Source organism: Ambystoma mexicanum, chromosome 7p (assembly GCF_040938575.1).
Source record: "Ambystoma mexicanum isolate Mex_15411 chromosome 7p, UKY_AmexF1_1, whole genome shotgun sequence".
NCBI classification, from domain to species: Eukaryota; Metazoa; Chordata; class Amphibia; order Caudata; family Ambystomatidae; genus Ambystoma; species Ambystoma mexicanum.
Genome location: NC_090939.1, coordinates 859,065,311 through 859,084,184, shown reverse-complemented (window position 1 = coordinate 859,084,184; position 18,874 = coordinate 859,065,311). Strand labels below are relative to the sequence as shown.

The following is an 18,874-nucleotide window of genomic DNA, read 5'->3' as shown; positions in this document are numbered from 1 at the left end:
TGCGCAATAGCAGTTTAGATACCTCGGGATACAGATCACGACAGACTTAACACAATACGTAGAGAAAAATCTGCACCCAATAAGAGATAGATTCGTTAACAATGTGAAACACTGCATGTCCCTCCCACTCACCCTCCTAGGAAGGGCTGCCCTGTTCAAAATGCTGGCCCTACCCAGGTTCCTATATGTCCTGCAGAATGCACCCATGTATATACCAAAACTGGAATTTCGTAAATTAGATGAAACACTGAGGAAACTCTTGTGGAGTGGAGGACACCCTTTAATCGTACTTAAAACTCTACAGCGCTCCGTATGGGGGGGAGGGATCAGTCTCCCACACCTACAGACATACTACTGGTCAGCCCAAATGTCAGTGATAAATTACATCCTACATAATGACCCAACCTTACCGCACAACAGAGCAGACACTCAAATGGTGCAGGGGACCACGCCGATAGAAAGGCTTCATCAAAAGCAAACTAGCCCATTCCCACCTACACTAGCTACACAGAGAACACGGATCTGGTTAGACGCACATAAACACTTAGGTTGGGAAGGGAAGTTTACACTGAAACAACCCCTGTGGCATAACAAGCATCTGCCAGAACTTAGAGAACTCCTCAAATGGGTGGCCTGGGAAGAAGCCGGGATAGGAAGACTAGAAGACATGATAGAGAATGGAAAAATAAAGAATTTCCAAGCCCTAAGGAATGAGTTCGATCTTCCCGCCACAGAACACTTTCATTACAGGCAAATGAGACATGCACTCGCCACAAGTGAGCTGGACCTACCCAACATGCCAGAGTGCACCCCGGTTGAAAGAAACATAGTGATGGAGAGAATTGATCACAAAATAACCTCCACAATGTACAACGCAATCAGCTCGTTTGCTACACCAGAACTCACAGGACTGAAAGAAAAATAGTAAAGCGACTTGGGCCCATTCCAGGCAGAGGAATGGACTACAGCTCTCATGTATCCCAGGGAAACCGCGATCTCAGCCAGAATTAGATTGATCCAACTGAAAATCCTGCACAGGGTATATTATCCCAGAGAGACCCTACACCAATGGGGAAGAGCAACGGACCCCAACTGTCTACGATGTCGCCAAACGAGAGGGACCTTTTCCACATCCTCTGGGAATGCCCACAAATCCAAATATTCTGGCAAAAATGCTGCGACAGACTAGCAACAGTGATTGGCCGGGAGATACCAATGGACCCCGAACTGCTAATACTATAAGATATTGAGCTATCTAGATTTGAAAAACTTATGTTTGCGACATCCACAGGCCTTGCAAAAAGGAATATAGCTCAATTGTGGGGCTCAGCCTCATCCCCACAATACGTAAAATGGGTAACGGATGTAGACATGTGCATACCAAAGGAAAAGAGAGTATACATCACAAGGGGGTGCCCAGGGAAAGCGAAGAAGATTTGGCAAAGATGGGAGGATACCTGAGGGCATGGGGCAAAGAACCGAAAGACTGCTAGATTGCTGAAAATGACTTACTCAGACGATCGTGATTAGCCTAGAAACTTGCTTAGTGCAACAATAATCACAGACTAAGCGGAAAAGAGCCGAAGCCAAGAAGAAGTGTATACCTGTATGTTTGAAAGTATTGACTAAGAGTTATGTGTTTTACTTTGTCTTGTTTGTACGTATCAAATAATAAAATATTTTATCCCCCAAAAAATAATGGAAATAGGCAAAGTGCAAAGCAAAACTCATCTTTCTTTTCAAAATAAAGCAGGGACAACATACAAGCATAAAAGGTCTTGGCGCCATCTAGACATGCTTATCAAAAACAACAGTTTATATATTTAATATTTGTCATAACTGACATTATTCTGTAATCTTAGTTACCAAAACGTACAGGGTAGGGGATTGGTTAATACTGGTGACTACATATACATTCAATAGGGTTACATTTTTGATTGGGTAATGCTTGTCTGATGCTTCCTCCTGAAACCACCTGCATACTGATAACCGTAAAGGACATCATCTCTACAATATTTAATTGGCTGGCACCTTGCTTCATGGGCAGCATACCATTAGAGAGACTGATTGGTTGGCTTCTTAGGAGCAATTGACAGGTCATCAAGACATCAGCCAGACAGGAGTAGGGGTAGAGAGGTCCACAGACTCCTTTCCTTTCAATTAAAGAAGATACTATCCCTCATTTCTAGGCCATGAGCCAGGGTGATCTTTTTGTATTTGGCCTTGTGTGGCGTCTCGTGTCTAGGGATACATGTAAGGAGTAAGGCAGGTGTCTTATCAGTGTTCGATGCTAATGAATAGACAGTGTTCTTCAATTATGGGTCACATGGGATGGGACCTTGTTTGGAATTATTTCACCCTGCATTTATTACGATTTTAGCACATACTAAGGTGAGTGTTATGGTTTCTGTTACTACTGGGGATCACTCTTGAGTTATCCTTCATGGAGTTTTTTGTCCTGCTCCTGGCTCACAAAAGCTGCTTGTACTCTTAAATCATCTGAGAATATCTGGCTTGCTTCTTGGGAATAGTTATTGCATGCATTCTCTCTGCTGTTGCTATCCTCCATTGTTCATGCTAACCTTGGCTTGGCTTGCTAGCTACTGCCTGATCTCTGCACAGATCTGTATTTTGTTATTTCAGCATTTTGAGTTCTCGTGAAGTCTTGCGACCTTTCATCTACTTAGAAGCGTGTTGTGGCTTCCATTTTGTAAAAGATGGCTGCCCATTACTGTTGCATTTCTATGTTAGTGAGCTATATTTGTGTGTTGTTCATATTGCATTCAGCTTATACATTGCTTGTGTTCGTATTCTTCATCTCTTATGGATGTTATGTTAATATTCTTCATGTATAAATGCATGTGTTACCTAGTGTTTGCTTTCTTCATGCTGAGAGCCCATTTGCTTCGTGTCTAATGCATGCATATGTCTTGTTACAATGTTTGTTTAGTTATTTGTGCCATCTTCAGTTTTTGATTGAGTCCATCCATCTCCTGCTGTACCTGCCTGGGATAAGGGTGGTACGGTTGTTTTGGTGAATAACGTTTCTCACCTGTGCAATATTGAACTGGGTGAGGAGCAGAAGCTATGGATGATGTATTCATCTGTCTCTCAACAAAGTAATTCATTTGTGTAACTTAATCAGGTGATACTCTTGCGAAACTGTCTGCACAAATAGATGAATTTGTCACTTTGTTTCTATTTTCGGATTGCTTATCTTCCTCACGCCTATAGTTTGTAAAAATGTTTTTTACATTTACAATTTATTGCATCTTGATTGATGCAGTCCAATGGAATTTTTAGACTTGCCACTTAAAAAGTTGACATTTATCCTACGATTGCTCTTAACTGCAAATGTTGCAACATAAACCAGAAAAACGATTTAGCGATGAAAGAAAAATGTAGTTTACTTCTCCAATTGGAAAAACTGCTTCCAGTAAAGACCCCATATCTAGCCTTTGCTACAATGACTTTTAAAAATATCTCACGTGCAGAGGAGGGCGCTTGTAACCACCATTGTAGTAAAATAAATTGGTGCTTGGCATGGGCAAAAATCGTGCTCAGTGTGGGGCACCTAAAAGTGTGGGACCTGATACAATTTGTATTATCTACAATCCCCTTATGAAGGCCCTAAACCGATGCAAAAAACCTACTTCTGAAACCACCTAGCTAAATTTCAGTATGCATGCCAGATTTGCAAAATAACAACATTGTATTACTGTTTTAATTCAAAATTGACTTCTAAATACAGGTTTCCAAGTCTTATGTGTAGATTGCTTATGCAGTGGGCAGCTAACTCAAAAATAAAATAAGCTCATAACATGTTTGCCATCTTCACATGTTTTTGTGTACTTTAGGAATGGACGCTGATAGTGTGTACCGTATTCTTTATTGGATTGGTGGATCCGGAGGTCTTCCAAATAATGAGACAACTTTTGCCAAGATCCTGCAGAAACAAGGGTACACAACAGGATTGATAGGTACAGTACACTTGTTATTTCTGTCAGTCACTACCAGATAGACTGTCATTTTGAGTCTGACTTCTCCTACCTGGAACCCATTATAAAGCCATGTGGTGCTGAGTATCTCCTACTCACTCTTAATTTGCAGGGAAACTGAAAAATCACCAGTGAGGAGTGGAAAGAAGGTACTCCTGCTGCACACTTTTTTTGAAACTCACATTTATTTATATAAAATGAACATTTTCTTGGATCAGTGAGTGAATTATGGAACATTTGGGATTTTAGTTTTTGAGATTCTTTGGTGCTTCGAGGCGGGGTCGCCAGTGAGCTTGAATCTTCAGATGACCAATGATTTTTTAGGGAATATATGGAACTTGGAGGCTTATTTTGCCACAATTTGTGTGAGGCGTTATATGCCTTAGTCTACGATTAACTAAATACCAGTAAGATTTAGAGACATGTGCTTTTTTGGCAATTGTGTTCCATTTTTATTTGCAGGTTAACTACATTTATTAGAGTACTTTTTCAACCTAGTTCATTACTTTTATGCCAGCAATAATTTTTATTGTCATAAGGACGAGGCACTCGGGCCATACTGGAGTACTCGTCATTATGACCATTAGCACCCATATAGTTTTCTACACAGGTGCTAACGGTGTTTCATTAAAAACATGACAAGAAACATACCTTTTTGTACTGCGCTGCGTTGTAGTTACCAAGTCGTTTTCTATGTTGATGAGCGTCATGTCATCAACAAAGAAAACTCAGTTGAGAGACTACGGTGCTCCGCCGAATCACAAGGTCACTTTCATTTTTTTTAAAATTAAACACTCTTGTTAGCACCCACATAGGAAACTACATGAGTGCTAAGAGGTGAGAGGGGAGTGGGGAATGGAAAGGGGCACTGGCCAGCAGCACTAGGGCTGCTCGGAATGCTGGTTTATTTTGGAAAATCCAGCCTGCATTCCGAGCATCCTGATTGGCCAGCGCCCCCTTTCAGGATGCTAATATGTCGTTATTAACCCGTTTCATCGGCTATACCAGGCGTAACGGCTCTGCAGCCCAAGTTAAAGGCCTGAGTGAAGCAAGGGCATTGTATGAGGGCACCGGGATGTTACCCTCGATATATCCTGTGGAATGGGTTAATTCCATTAGCACCCCAGGTTACCAAACCCAGGGACGGGTTAAAAAAAAGTGTTCCGTTCGTTCAATGAAAATACTGTGCAAAGATTGCCGTCATGGTTGAGGAAGGCAGGGCTCAGTACGGAGCCCCTCTTTCCTTTCCATGGCAGCCAAACCGAGCAAGGAAAGAAGCTGCGGGAGATGCAGTGGCAACCGCTGCCACAGCAAAATGGGAAGTGGAGTTTGGGGGCAAAATGACTGCGGAGGCAGTGGTGATGAAAGATGGCGGGTTGGGTAGCCGGCAATCAGGCGACATTGCACGCGGGCTAGATCGGGAGTATCAGCCCGTGTTTCTAGCCTCCTTATTGGCCGGCTCTCACCCACAGGGTGCTAATACAAATTAAAATTGCTGTTACAGATGGACATGTGAAATTGAACAATTGTTTAAAGTCAGATCATGGGGTGCATTTAATTGAGCATTGTTTTCAATTATTTCTTAGGGCAAGAACAGTGCACATTTTTTATTCGAATGTTGTGTGTGCTAAGCTGTGTGTCGCTTCTCCTATTGTCTGATGAGGAAATGTTAAGCTAGCAAAGACCGGTTTAGTAACTGAATGTAATTGGATCACCAACAGACACTAATAGTTTAATTTCGGAATTTGAATGTAGTGCATTCTTACGAGTATGGCAGAGTGATAACAGAATTGGCGGTAAGTGATGACAAAATTGGCGGTAACTGAATTACTAACACTTTTATCGCTCTGCCATATTCTGAATTTGCCCTTGGAGTAGAGGATTTACCTCCAGTTTCATGTTGGGGGTAAATCCTTCAACTTTCTGCCAAAAAATAGGCTAAAACGGTGGAAGTACTGCTGCCGAAATTACCACAGGAGGTAATTCCACAAATTCTGTGTGGAGTCCGTTGGACTCCAAAATATGGGGACTAACTCTGCCTAGCACCACTTGTAATCCGGCAGTAAATCAGCCAGACCAAGTAGCTTTAATGGGAATTTCATTTGGTGGTATCCCATCAGATTTACCGCTGCAATACTGCCAAACTCATAATGAGGGCCTTCATTTTTTCCATCTGCACCATCATGATCGAGGCATGTATTACTCGGACATAGTCGGTCAGATAGCACAGCGAGCCAAGCGCTCATTCTGACATCTGTGTGAAGGTTCGAATCCCGCTAGGCGGAACTCAGCCTTTCATCCTTTGAAGGTCGATACATTGAGTACTACGCAGTGGGATAATGATATCAACTGTTATTTCAGTGCTTGGACACCTACGGGTTTGTAGCGCTATATAAACCAGTTATTATTATTACTATTATTATTAGACAGACTGAAACGCATAAAAGATGTAAACAATTCGATTGGCCAAAGAAATACACATAGCAGTGACAGGAAGTAATATGATGCCTTTGTTTCACAAGTTTGAGTGTTCAATGGGCCATTTTTCGAGCCAGTGGTGGCAAAACAAAGTGTCAGAACACCTCCACATTCAGTTATTCCGTATTATGAGGCACACAGAGGTATTCCTACACCCCTCAACATTATTTCCAGCCTGAAAACAGTGATCTTTTCTTCAACTTTATAGAGAATTCTAGACGGGATGCTGTCGCCTACACAGATATATTCCACCGAGGGGCACCGAATGACATCTGATCAGCAATGCTAGCAAAGCTAGGGTTGTCGAATGTCCCGTGAAACCCTGAGGTGAAATACACTCCAGATTTAAAACCCTCACCTTTAATTGTCTGCTGTGCTTGCTACCCTCTGCCCCTTTTCCATCCCTTGTGCTACCTCTCCATGGACCAGCTCTGCAGGTGTTGGGAAGAGCAGCTATGAAGGAAATCCACACATTGACGCTGCTGAGGAACTGGGCTGCGACCTCTTGCCGTGACATCACAGCAGTTGATTATGAATTCGAGAACACTCTGCTGTGTCATCAAAATAGGAGAATGTGGTGTTGTGTTTCCCTTTCATTATAAATACATCACGCTGATACCTTGGGATGTATAACTTGGGTTTAATCATAGGAGCCCCCAGGAGGCCAGCGTCTTTACAGCAACATCTTCGTGTATGGTCCCATCAACATTCTGGAACGATACACGAAGATGTTGTCATAGTTACATTGCAGATTCTAATCACAAACAGAAACTCTATAGGCATAACTCTATAGGCATGTATTAACTATAACAATATCCTCACATCTCCCCTTCTAAATAAACTTAAATTTATATTGATTAAACATTGAAAGTTTTGGCATATCATTTCTGCTATGCTGTGATAATGTATTACAAACATTTTTTTTTTTTTAATTTAAACTTCTACACAATATAAAGGATACAAGATCTTCATGTTGCACGGATGTGTAACAAAGCCCTGGATCATGTTGGCAGACCTCGAATACTCAATAATACACATAGTCTTGTTTAAAATTCATCATTCTTTTCCTGTGTTTTAATATAGGCTGACCATTGTCATTCCTTTCTTCACATAGATTATCTTGTGTTTTCCTTTCCTGTGTACTTGGCACATCAAACGTATCCTTGAATGTCCTGTCTATGAAAGTTTCACCATATCTATGTTGTTCCCTTTCATTTCTCATTACTTCCTCCTCCTTTGCCAAGACTACATCATCACATGACCATTTCTTGCCGTCTTCTAAAATCACTGATTTCTTAGAACATTCTATCACTCTTTGAGGAGGACGAAATCTTGACTCTCCTTTCATTACACATCTTGGCTCTCTCACTCTCACCCAATCACCCTTCGCAATCCGACTCTCCTGAACATTCTTTTGCATGTCATAGTATTTTTTATACTCTTCTTGTTTTTTCTTTACTTTGTTGACAATGTCTTCTAAATGTATCTCTTTATTTCTCTTGTTCATCATCCAAGCAGGCTTAAGCCTATTTGTGGATATCATTCCCCTCATCAATGTGAATGGAACTTCCTCAGTCACCGAATGTGGTGTAACTTTGTACGTGTTGAGGGCTTCCTTGAGCATCTCTTTCCATGGTAGGCCATTCACATTGGCCAATTGAATAAAGCCTTTTATGAAATGGTTAATCCGCTCCACTAAACCGTTCCCCATTGGATGGTACAAGGCCGTAGTGCTGTGTTTAATGGCTCTATCCTTCAAAAACTTTTGAATTTCCACAGACATGAATTGGGCTCCATTATCTGACACAAGCTCTTGCAGTTCTCCTTCTCTATTAAATATTTCTTCCAAAAACTTCATGACTTTGATAGCCGATACAGAGTTCTCAACTATACCACATTCCACCCACTTGGAGGTGTAATCCACCAACACTATGAAGTAAACTTTTTGTAATCCCAATGTCTCATACGGCCCAGCTATATCAATAGCCAATTTTGTCCACACCGTGCTGGGAATGTTTACTGGCTGCAATGGAGTTACACGTACTGATTTACTCTTGTCACTCACTGCACATGCAGTACAATCTCTGACCAGATTTTCCATTTCACTCCACATGTTGGGCCACCAATAAGTTTCTCTTACTCTCCTCTTTGTCAACATTCTACCCACATGGCCTTCATGGGCAATGTCCATAATCCTCTTCCTCAAGTTTGCCGGAGGTATTATTCGATCCCCCCGATAAACACATATTTTATCACTAGACATCTCGTCTTTGAATCTTTCCCAAGACTTTAGATTATCATCATTATATTTCCAACCACTCTCAATGGCTCTTCTCAACATTTCTTGTTCAGAGTCACACTCTCTGGCTTCTATCCATTCCTCCTTTGAGAAACTAGGATGCACCTGAGCTATGATACAATCCATGTTTTTTTCTTCCGTAAGTTCTTCTTTGTCCTCACCATCACCCGTGGACCCTTCGCACGGTAAACGAGAAAAACAATCTGCTACCACATTGTTTCTTCCTGGAGTATATTTTATGGTAACATTAAATTGCATTATGATCAGTCTCCATCTTCTTATGCGTGGAGATGTCATGTGAGGGTTTTTCGATTTCAAAACATGAACAAGCGGTTTATGATCTGTTATAATGTCTACTGGAATGCCCCAAATCAGACCTTTGAAATGCTCCAATATCCACTTGACACCTAAAGCTTCCTTTTCTATTGTCCAGTAGTTTCTCTCAGCACCTCTTAATGTCCTCGAAGCAAAAGCAATGGGAACAATTTCACCTGCTTGTACTTGTTCTAGTACACCTCCAAGTCCTATATTACTTGCATCAACTGATATTCTTGTCTTGGCATTAGAGTCAAACATCTTTAATGCCAGTGCTTTATTGATCAATATTTTGACTTGTTCAAATTCTCTTTTGCATTCTTCAGACCAATTGAACTTCACGCCTTTGCCCATTAAACTTCTCATTCTCTCAGTTCTATCCGAATAATGATCAATGAACTTAGAGTAGTATTCTTTTAATCCCATGAAACTCCTGAGTTGATCCTTGTTCTTTGGATCAGAAATTTTAAGAATGGTGTCTACCAATGATTCTTTCGGCATTATTCCATCAGCATTTATTCTGTGACCCAGGTACGTTACCTCACTTTTTTTTATTTTGCACTTTTCAATCTTTAGAGTCATTCCTTTCTGTTGTAGAACTTGAAGTACCCCTAGTAACTTCGCATCATGATCCTCTTGAGACATCCCTGACACCAAGATGTCATCTTGGAAATACTGTACTCCTTGTAAACCTTCAAATAAATGGTGCATTAACCTCTGGAACACAGCGGCTGCTGAAGCCAATCCAAAAGGCATTCTTTTGTATCTAAAAGCTCCCAACGGTGTTACAAAAGATGTCAAATGTCTAGACTCTTCCTCCAGCACTACTTGGTGATACGCTGACGATAGATCTAACGTCGAAAAATACCTTGCTGGCTTCATGGTGGTCAACATTTCCCCAATGTTCGGCAGAGGATGACGATCTATCCAAATATTGGCGTTCAAGTCTCTTAAATCTACGCACATCCTGATGGATCCATCTGGTTTTTTTACAATTACAATTGGGGATAACCACTCTGAACTTTCAATGGGTTCAATGATGTCCTGCATGCATAACCTTTCTAATTCATTCTTCATTGCCTCTCTGGTACCAATGGGTATATTCCTCACTTTGTGTACCACTGGCTTTGCCCCTCTTCTGAGTATAATACGATGTTCGAATCCCTTAAGTAAACCGATATTTTCATTGAATACTTTGGGAAAAGCCTTTGCCAAGTTTTCTGCAGTGTCACAACTGTTCTCAGTGATGCATAATATGGGCACATTTTCACCTGGATGAATTCTGATTTTCAAAGATGCCTGCTCCCACCATCCTATAATCGAAAACCCATTTTCAGCCACATACAGTCTGCAGTATGTCTTCCTCCCTTCAAATTTTAGATGTACCCAAACAAAACCAATAATGTTAATGGGTGTTTTCCCATAACCTGTTGCATTGATTTTTGTCATCTGTAGCTCTTCCATCTTTCTGTTCAATGTATTCACATATGTCTCTACATCGACCATTGTATATGGAGACCCAGTGTCTACCATAACTTGTAAGGTTATGCCATTTATCTCCATGGGAACCCAAGGTCCCGCTCCTTTTTCAGTTGGTGTGACAGCAAGTATTTGAACTCCGTCTTCCAGACGATCATTGATCGCCAACAAGCTGTTTGGACCACCAATTTCCTCCAATGCCTTTATACTCGTCATTGCCGCACCTCTGCCTCTATTGTATCAACCAGGATTTCTCCCATAACGGCTATTGAATCTGCCTCTTCCTCTACTGGTGCAACACTTTTTTCCAAAATGTCCTATCTGTCCACATCTGTAACATTCTGCTGACACAGCTGGACAATCTCTTTCTGCATTCACATGCTTATACCATCCACAACTTGAACACTTGTTATTTTGTCTTAACGTGCCTCCTCTTTCCTGTCTGGGTCCACTATTTGTCTCTGACCTGACCAACCTCCTGACCATAGCAATTAATTCTTCTTCTTGAGTGCTATGTTTTTCGTCATCCATATCTTGAACTGATTTAATCTCTGCGTTCTCCACGACCTCCTTCATACATTTCTCACCCAGTTCCATCGATCTCGCGATTTCAATAGTTTTTTCCAGTGTAGGGTTCTTCGCTTGCCACAAACGTTGTTGAATGCGTGGATCTGCCACGTGTAAAACTACCTGATCTCTCAAATATTCGTCTGCCACTCCTGTAAAAGCACACATGGCCATCAATCCTCTAAGTGCAGCCAAATAGGAGTCTATGTCTTCTTCTTTACTCTGTTTCCTTGTAAAAAATCTGTATCTTTCCAAAACAATATTAGTTTTATTTCCGAAATGTTTATTAAGTTTGGCAATCGCTGTGTCAAATTTCCTAGCTGCACTCAAAGATTCACCCCAGCTCTCCTCATCATGTTCCAACTCAGGCAATGTCCTGAAAATTCTTAGTGCCTCTGCCCCTATACAATTTAACAGTGTAGCCTCTTTTTGATCATCATTGAATTTTGAGCCCCCGATGGCCCTCAGGTACACTTGGAAATTATCCTGCCATTGCTCCCAGGGGCATGTCGGATTCCCAGGTAATGGCAAAAACTTCACCGGGGCAGCTATGCTCTGCATGACTCTCTAGTCGTACAGTAAAGAAAGTTCTTGCGTCTGTATATTGCTTATGTAATATTGTCCACCTTCTATCCACTCCTCTTTTTGTTCTAGTACTTAATGTCCATATATCATTGACAACTGAGTACTATATTTGCGCTTAACTGTATCCAATATGGTGTTTTGCACTTCACTCTCAATGCACGTGAATTTTTTTATAATTTTTTAATTTTTGTATTTATTTATGCGCATATATCACTCAACACATTTGTATTATCTTCCGTGTGCATCGGTTTGTGTCCCTTTGATGTCAGCACACTACTACTTATGCGAGGACTTACACAACACTGTTGCTGCCTTCCCGACACGTAATATCACTTATCCGTCGTATTTTCCATGTGGCACCCAAGATGGCGGCATGCACAGCACGTACGAGGGTCCTTTCCCCTAACGCCAACGGCGGTTGGCCCTGCTCACACGGACACACCGTATCATGCCGTCAGTAAGCTCTGGCCTCCAAAAGGAGGCATGCACAGAAGAATCTTGTGACTCAGCTTCAGTTATGGTTAAAGTGACATGGGCCTCATTACAACCCTGTCGGTAGCCGTGCCTGTCACACAATGGGGACAAAAAGGGCCATTCTGACCTTGGCTGACCCTGTATGTCCCCATTGCCAGGGGCCGGAATCCATTACTCCCCATTCCCATTGAGCCCGATATTGCTCAATGGGAATGGGGAGGTCCGATGCACCGGCGCTGTTTATAATGGTGCTGGTGCATTCGACATGCTGTGCTCGCGGGTGCCTTTCTGCCCACCATGTTCGACCGGGCGGTCAGAAAAATACCCGCAAGCACAACTCTTAGTTTTCCGGTCCGGGAACTACAGTGCTGGCATGCTTATCATTACCGAAGTTCCCAGACCGGCAAACTTGTAATGAGGCCCATGATGGTCTTAAAAGCTTTCCATTTCCAGTTTAGGGTTGAAGAGGAAAGTTCTGAAAAATAAAAAATCTAATTTCTGACTTTTAACGATGCCTTCTAGGGCAAGGCCTGATGGGCCTCCAGCCTTCAAATCCCAGGTTCAGTCTCTTTGAGAGTATATGACATTTTCAGTTCTGTTCTACATAAAAAGGGAAGTGATGGATTACATCCAGCAAGTCCTTCAAATGCCTTCATTACCAACTGAAAGGACGGCTGCAGTCAAAGACTTTGGTACCAAGGCCTTCACTCCAAAGTGATTCAGTCTATGAATTTAAAAGCATGGTGGAAGTTACAGATGGCCTTGAACCTGGCATGGAGACTAACAATAATATAGGCACAACCTCAGAGGCGTATCTGCTCCATTGCTTTATGATGGCATTCTTGCCCTGCATGAGCATTTCCACATTTTGATCTTCTAATCCTTGTGATGTTTCTTCCAAAGAGGACATCCAGTCACTTTCACACCCACACACCTTTTTCATGTTCTTGCCTTTAGGACCAAGCATATCCTAGATGTCTTTCTGAAACATTCAGTGCCAATGTGCTGACAACCTTCAGCCCATTAGCCCTTCCCTACCAGATCAGTACAAGGTCAGGGGTGGACAGGCCTATAGGGAGCTCTGGAGATTTCCTGGTAGGCCTCTGCACCCTGGTCCTCTTTTGTGTGGTAACCTGTTTTATTTCCCCATTTCCTCATAGGCAAAGGGTTGGGCTTTCTGAAAATGTGTAACATGGGGACACTTAGAACATTTGGTTCCCAGACCACTCCTGTACAAGGTTCTAGTTCATCTGTTCACATGACTAGCAATTGTGACAACTGAAAAACCCACCTATTTAAACTCCATGGCTTAATTCTTGAAGATATGCACGCGGGTGGGGGTTGGGGTTGGGGTGATTTAATTAGGAAATGCCCCTGAGCTTCTAAGATTTGCACATGTTATCTTATCCTCGATGTTCAAAGCCTGGCTCATCTTTGAGATGCCCTTTAGCAAATCTTTGTGAATCGCATTTGCATATGAGCATCTCAGAGATGGTTTCACATCTCCAGATTTGCTGCAGTCTTAGGTTTTTATAATCAGATGTAAGGCAATTTGGAGATGCTCACTGGAATCTCCTGATTTGCTTCACTGAAGGTGTTTGGAAGCACCCTATATGTCTCGATGTATGGTCAATGGGATCGAACAATGTGCTGAACAGTTATTTGCAATACTGAGTGGCTACATTGGCTGTATATTTAGGCATGATAGACACTTATTTGAGCTTGAGTTTATTGAATTCACTTTGGCCTCACAGGCATTTGGTGCCAGAAAACCTATGTAAAGGTAATATTTGTCAATTAGAGTACAATACCAAACAAGAGAACAGAGTACACAAACGTAAGCTCGGAAACTGGGTTGTCGGGTGCACACTCATTTATTTATTTATTGTAATTTTTATAGAGCGCTGCTCGCCCGTGGGCCTCAGGGCACACAAAGGACAGAGACACGACAGACAACACATCAGCAGGGGGTCAGAGGGCGCCAGGCTGGAAGAGTAAGAAGACTTATCCTGGTTTAAGATTGAACAGATACGTCTTGATCTGTTTTTTAAGTCTTTGGTAGATCGCGTTGCCTTAAGGGCAGGGAGAAGCTTGTTCCAGGCGGCAGGAGCCTGAACATTGAAGGTGGTTCCACTGACTTTGGCCAGCTTGTATCTGGGCTGCATCAGCAGTGCCTGATCTTGAGACCGGAGGACACGACTGGGGCAGGAGACCTTGAGACGGTCAATGAGGTATTGAGGTGCTCCATTGTTCTGGCATTTGCAGATCAGGGTAAGAAGTTTGCATGTCACACGATGATGAACAGGGAGCCAGTGGAGCCCTCTTTTTGCCTTGGTGACATGGTCTCTCCAAGAAAGGCCATGAATGGCCCTAACAGCTCGAATTTTGGACCGTCTGCAAAACTTTAACATTGGTCTGTGATGTGCCCAGTAATAGACTATTGTAGTAGTCTAAGTGGGAATTCACAAGGGTGGTGGCAAGAAGGGAGAGATTGCTGAAGGTGATGTAAGGGTAAATATAGTTGAGGAGCTTGGTGATGTACCCACAGGAAGCACGGACATGGGTCACATGGGGTTTCGGGAGAGCTCTGTGTCAAGAATGGCCCAGAGGGTCTTTACACTGCTGGTGACAGAGATTTTACTGTCCGCAATGGTAAAGAACTTGTAGTCCGTGTTTAGTTTTTTGAGTCGCTGGGGGGAGGCCATGAGCAGGAGCTTTGTTTTGCCTGTGTTGAGGGCAAGTGAATTTGCCGTCATCCAAATCTGGATGATGTCATGGATTGAATTGATTGCCAGGGCACCCTGGGCATAAATGCCTGACAATTCTAGGATGACCTAGGTGTCATCGGCATAGTTGGTGTATGGGACGGTTTATAGTGATAATTTCGATAGTAAAAGCATCTACATACCAAAGTTTCGACAACAAAGTATCAAGAAAAAAAAGTTTTGAATGTCTTTTTTTTTTCTTTTTTTTTTAATTGGGGAGTTCCCTCCCAAACCCGTTTTTTTTAAACCCCTTTTTTTCAAAACTAAACTAAATAAAACCATTTACAATTGGAAAAAAGCATTTGAAATGTTTTTTTCGAAGATTTGTTTTCGAAAAAATGGTGTGTAGAAGCTTTTTATTTACAAGAATGACGGATACCGTACGACACCCAGGTCATCCAGGAGGGTAAGCAGGGGCATGACATTCACATTGAACAGAGAGGGGAAAATACAGGTCCCCTGTGGAACCCCACAGGTGTTAGCTGAGGGAGTGGAGCAAATGCCATCAACAGCCACTATAGCTTACCTAGGTCCTTGGAAGGAGGAAATCCACTGGGTAGCAGAATCCATGCAGTGATTGTGTTCATGTAGCCTGGTCATGAGTAAGGGGTGATCAACCAGGTCGTATGCTGCTGAGAGGTCCAAGAGCATAAGAAGGGCAGGATGACCATGATCGATAATGCTCACCAGATTGGCTTTGAGATCCAGCATGGCGGTTTCTGTTCCATGCTTGTCTCTGAAGCCAGACTGCCGCGGATTAAGGATGTTGTTGCATTTCAGAAATTATTGGAATTGCAAGTAAGCCTCCCGGTCTAAGATTTCGAGCAAAAAGGGAATGTTAGTTATGGGCCGTTAGTCTTTAGGAATATAAGGGTCAAGATTACTTTTTTCAGAAGCGGAGTGATCCAGGCTTGTTTGAGTGATGTAGGAACTCTACTTTCCGCAAATTATAGGTTGACCAGTTTGGTGACCCACAGAGCCAGAACTGACATGCAGTACTTGAAGATGTTAGAGGGACAGCTATCTCCTTGGCAAGCAGTGGGTTTGAGATCGGCCACAATCTTAGAGATTTGGGCTTCGGAGCATTGTCTGAATTCAAATCGAGCAAAAGATTTTGAGTTTTTAATGGGATGGGCATTGAGGAGGGGAGGCGGCATGGTCGTGTCTATGGGGAAAGAGAGCTGTTTGGCTAGAATAGCTTGCTGATGGCCACAGATTTTGGAGGAAAATGTCTCATGAATGGATTCGCATCCAGGCAGCGTCTTTAACGGGTGCTGGTTTACAGGTGTTTTTCCCCCTGAATTCTTTAAGGGTTGAATAGAGCTCCTTGGAGCTTGATTTGGCCGAGTCAATTCTACTGTTGAAACTAGCAGATTTTGCCTCCGTGATTGCTGCTTTAAATAGTCTGGATGCATTGTTATATAATTGGAGAGTATGGGGAAAGGGGTGCTTTCGACCATTCCCTTTCAGCAGATCTTTTAATGTGTCTCCGGTGCAAGTTGCCTTTGTTGAACCAGGGGTTTCTGTTAGCTTCAGGTTTAACTAGCTTAAGTTTTCAGGGGTAAGGTTGCTAATGGCCTCGTTGATAACAGAGGTAAGATGACAAGGTCATCAGAATTAGAGAAAGAATAAGGGATGAAAGCCTGGCAACAAGGCAGTCCGATAGTTTCTGAGCTGTAAAGTTTTTAGTGTTCCTAGTGGATTTAAGAAGTCTTTGTCCAGCATTGCATCTTTGAGGGACAGATGGGAGGGAAATGGTGGTATTTACCAGAAGGTGATCAGACCAGGTGCATGATATTGCTGGGTTGTTATGGGCGGATAGCTGGTGGGTGAGGATCCAATCCAGGGTGTGACCACCTATGTGGATGGGCACACTGACCATCTGTGCGAAATCAATGGTGCTCAGCGTCTCAAGAAGAGATACCAGGTGTTTGTCGTGAGGGCCATGGGCCCAGAGGTTGAAATCCCCAAGAACAATCACAGGGGGTTAGGTTTGGAGATGTTATTGAGCAGATTAATGAACTGCTCCTCCAACAAAGGCATCTCTCTGGGAGGTCGGTAGATCGCAAGGTTGGTAAGGGAAGAATTTTCATAAATTTTTATTTTGGTCAACAGGCTTTCACCGCCTTCTGGGGAGTCATGTGCAATTAAATGAAAATTAAGGTTTTTGTTGAGGAAAACAGCTACACCTACTCCTCTTTGATCAGCACGGGCGATCAGGTAGTCAGACGGGAGGGCCAGAGTGGCACTACTGGGTGTTCCTTCGTTGAGCCAAGATTCAGTAACAATCAGAGCGTCTGGCGTGCTATCCAGGAGTAAGTCTGTGAATTCAGCCCCATTGCGCATCAAAGAGCGTGTATTAAGAACCGAGAGGCGTAGCAGAACTGTCTGCGGGGCGTGCCTGCCGAGGTCGGGATAGGCGGGCGAAACGACAGTGAGGTCATCCCACCCGAGGCTAGGTTTGGGTTCTTTAGCTACCTGACTGTTATTGCTGGCGCAAGAGGTGTAACATGCAAATTCGGTGAATCATGAGGTGGTGTACAGGACCCCACACGGGTAGCGTTGTTCAATAGGCTACATTTTTTCAGAATGCCAGTTCTTCCTATAGTCAGTTGAAATAGGCACCCATCGTCCCACGGAAAAGGAACGCAACCTAGTTCAGCAGAACTACAAGGGAAGAGCTATACTAGTTAGGTGAAATTGGCACACTACATAACAGTAGATATGACCAGAGCAAGGGTGCAGAATGCGCGTGACAACCCGGAAGAGGCACAGGCCCCAGCTAAGGTAAATGGCAGAGGGTATAAAATAACAAAGCACAATATGCAGTCATTACTGCTTGGAGTACAAAGTTAAAGTAAATCACTTCACAATACAGTCTGGAAAGAAATAACATGCACACAGGAAGCGTTTTACAGGAGGAACATTCTCACCACACACAAACATACAGGGAAATTCCACATATGCTCTGGGAAAAACAGCTTATTAACTCAAAAAATGTGTATTCAACTAAGAATATGATTCAGAGACAGTGCACTAGCAGATACAGGTGATAACACACAGGCTCAGACAGGGGACAGGGGTAAGGTTCACAGTCTCAATAAAGGAACAGTGCAGCAAGTCCCAGAAAGTGAGACAGTGCACACGCCTTGAAAGGGGACAGCTCACATTGCAGTTAACTGGGGACAGCCCAGTCCTGGGTAGGGTCACAGTTCAATGAAGGTGGACACTGTTCCAAGGATGGGTTAATAGTTCCAAAAATGTGGACTGCAGTCCCAGGGAATGGACTGCAGTCCCAGGAAGTGGTTGGCAGTCACAGTAAGGAGCAGCAGTTCCAGGAAGGGGGAAACAGTGATGATTGCAAGAATGGAAAGAGAGGATCTCTGATTTTGTAGGTTGTTAGTTTTGCTTTTTGTAGACAAGACCATGGTGAGCTGGCCTAACCTGGCGCAATGGGGTTGCTGGCATGAAGGAATGCTTTGGGAAGCTCCCTAGTCTGTGGGCCCTAACCCTTCCAAGCACTCTTCTCTGATGCCTAGATTGCCTTCCCTCCTATTGTTTCTCTAGGATAGTAGACAGATTCAGGGAATTGGTTGAAGGCCAAACAATATTTGTACCTGGTACATCTGTGATATCATAGCCTGGAACTTCTTAGGCCACTACACTCCATTTGCCAGACTCTGATGGCACCTGCAAGTTCCATATTCTTCTGCTTCTTCCTTAGTCTTAGACCGTGCAGAAGGGGAGACATCTTCAAAGAAGACTACACTGAGTCAAAAATGGGCCACAAACTGTTTTCTGTCATTTCAAAGTAAGATTATGTCAGACCTTTCCTCTCTAGTTTTCAGTACTCACAATCAATATCAAAGTCAAAAATTCACAAGGTCAGGGATCAGGATTGCTGCTCCGGGTCT

At 42.9% G+C, this 18,874-nt stretch overlaps 1 protein-coding gene across 3 annotated transcripts in view; it reads left to right on the top strand.

The window, feature by feature from the left end:
• The window catches only part of LOC138526375 (arylsulfatase D-like), a 344,213-nt gene that overhangs the window by 170,983 nt on the left and 154,356 nt on the right, over nt 1–18,874 (top strand). For all 3 annotated transcript variants that reach the window (XM_069637044.1, XM_069637046.1, XM_069637047.1), the window contains one exon: nt 3,858–3,980. In XM_069637044.1, the coding sequence (XP_069493145.1) occupies nt 3,858–3,980 (123 nt within the window). The remainder of the gene's footprint in view (nt 1–3,857; nt 3,981–18,874) is intronic.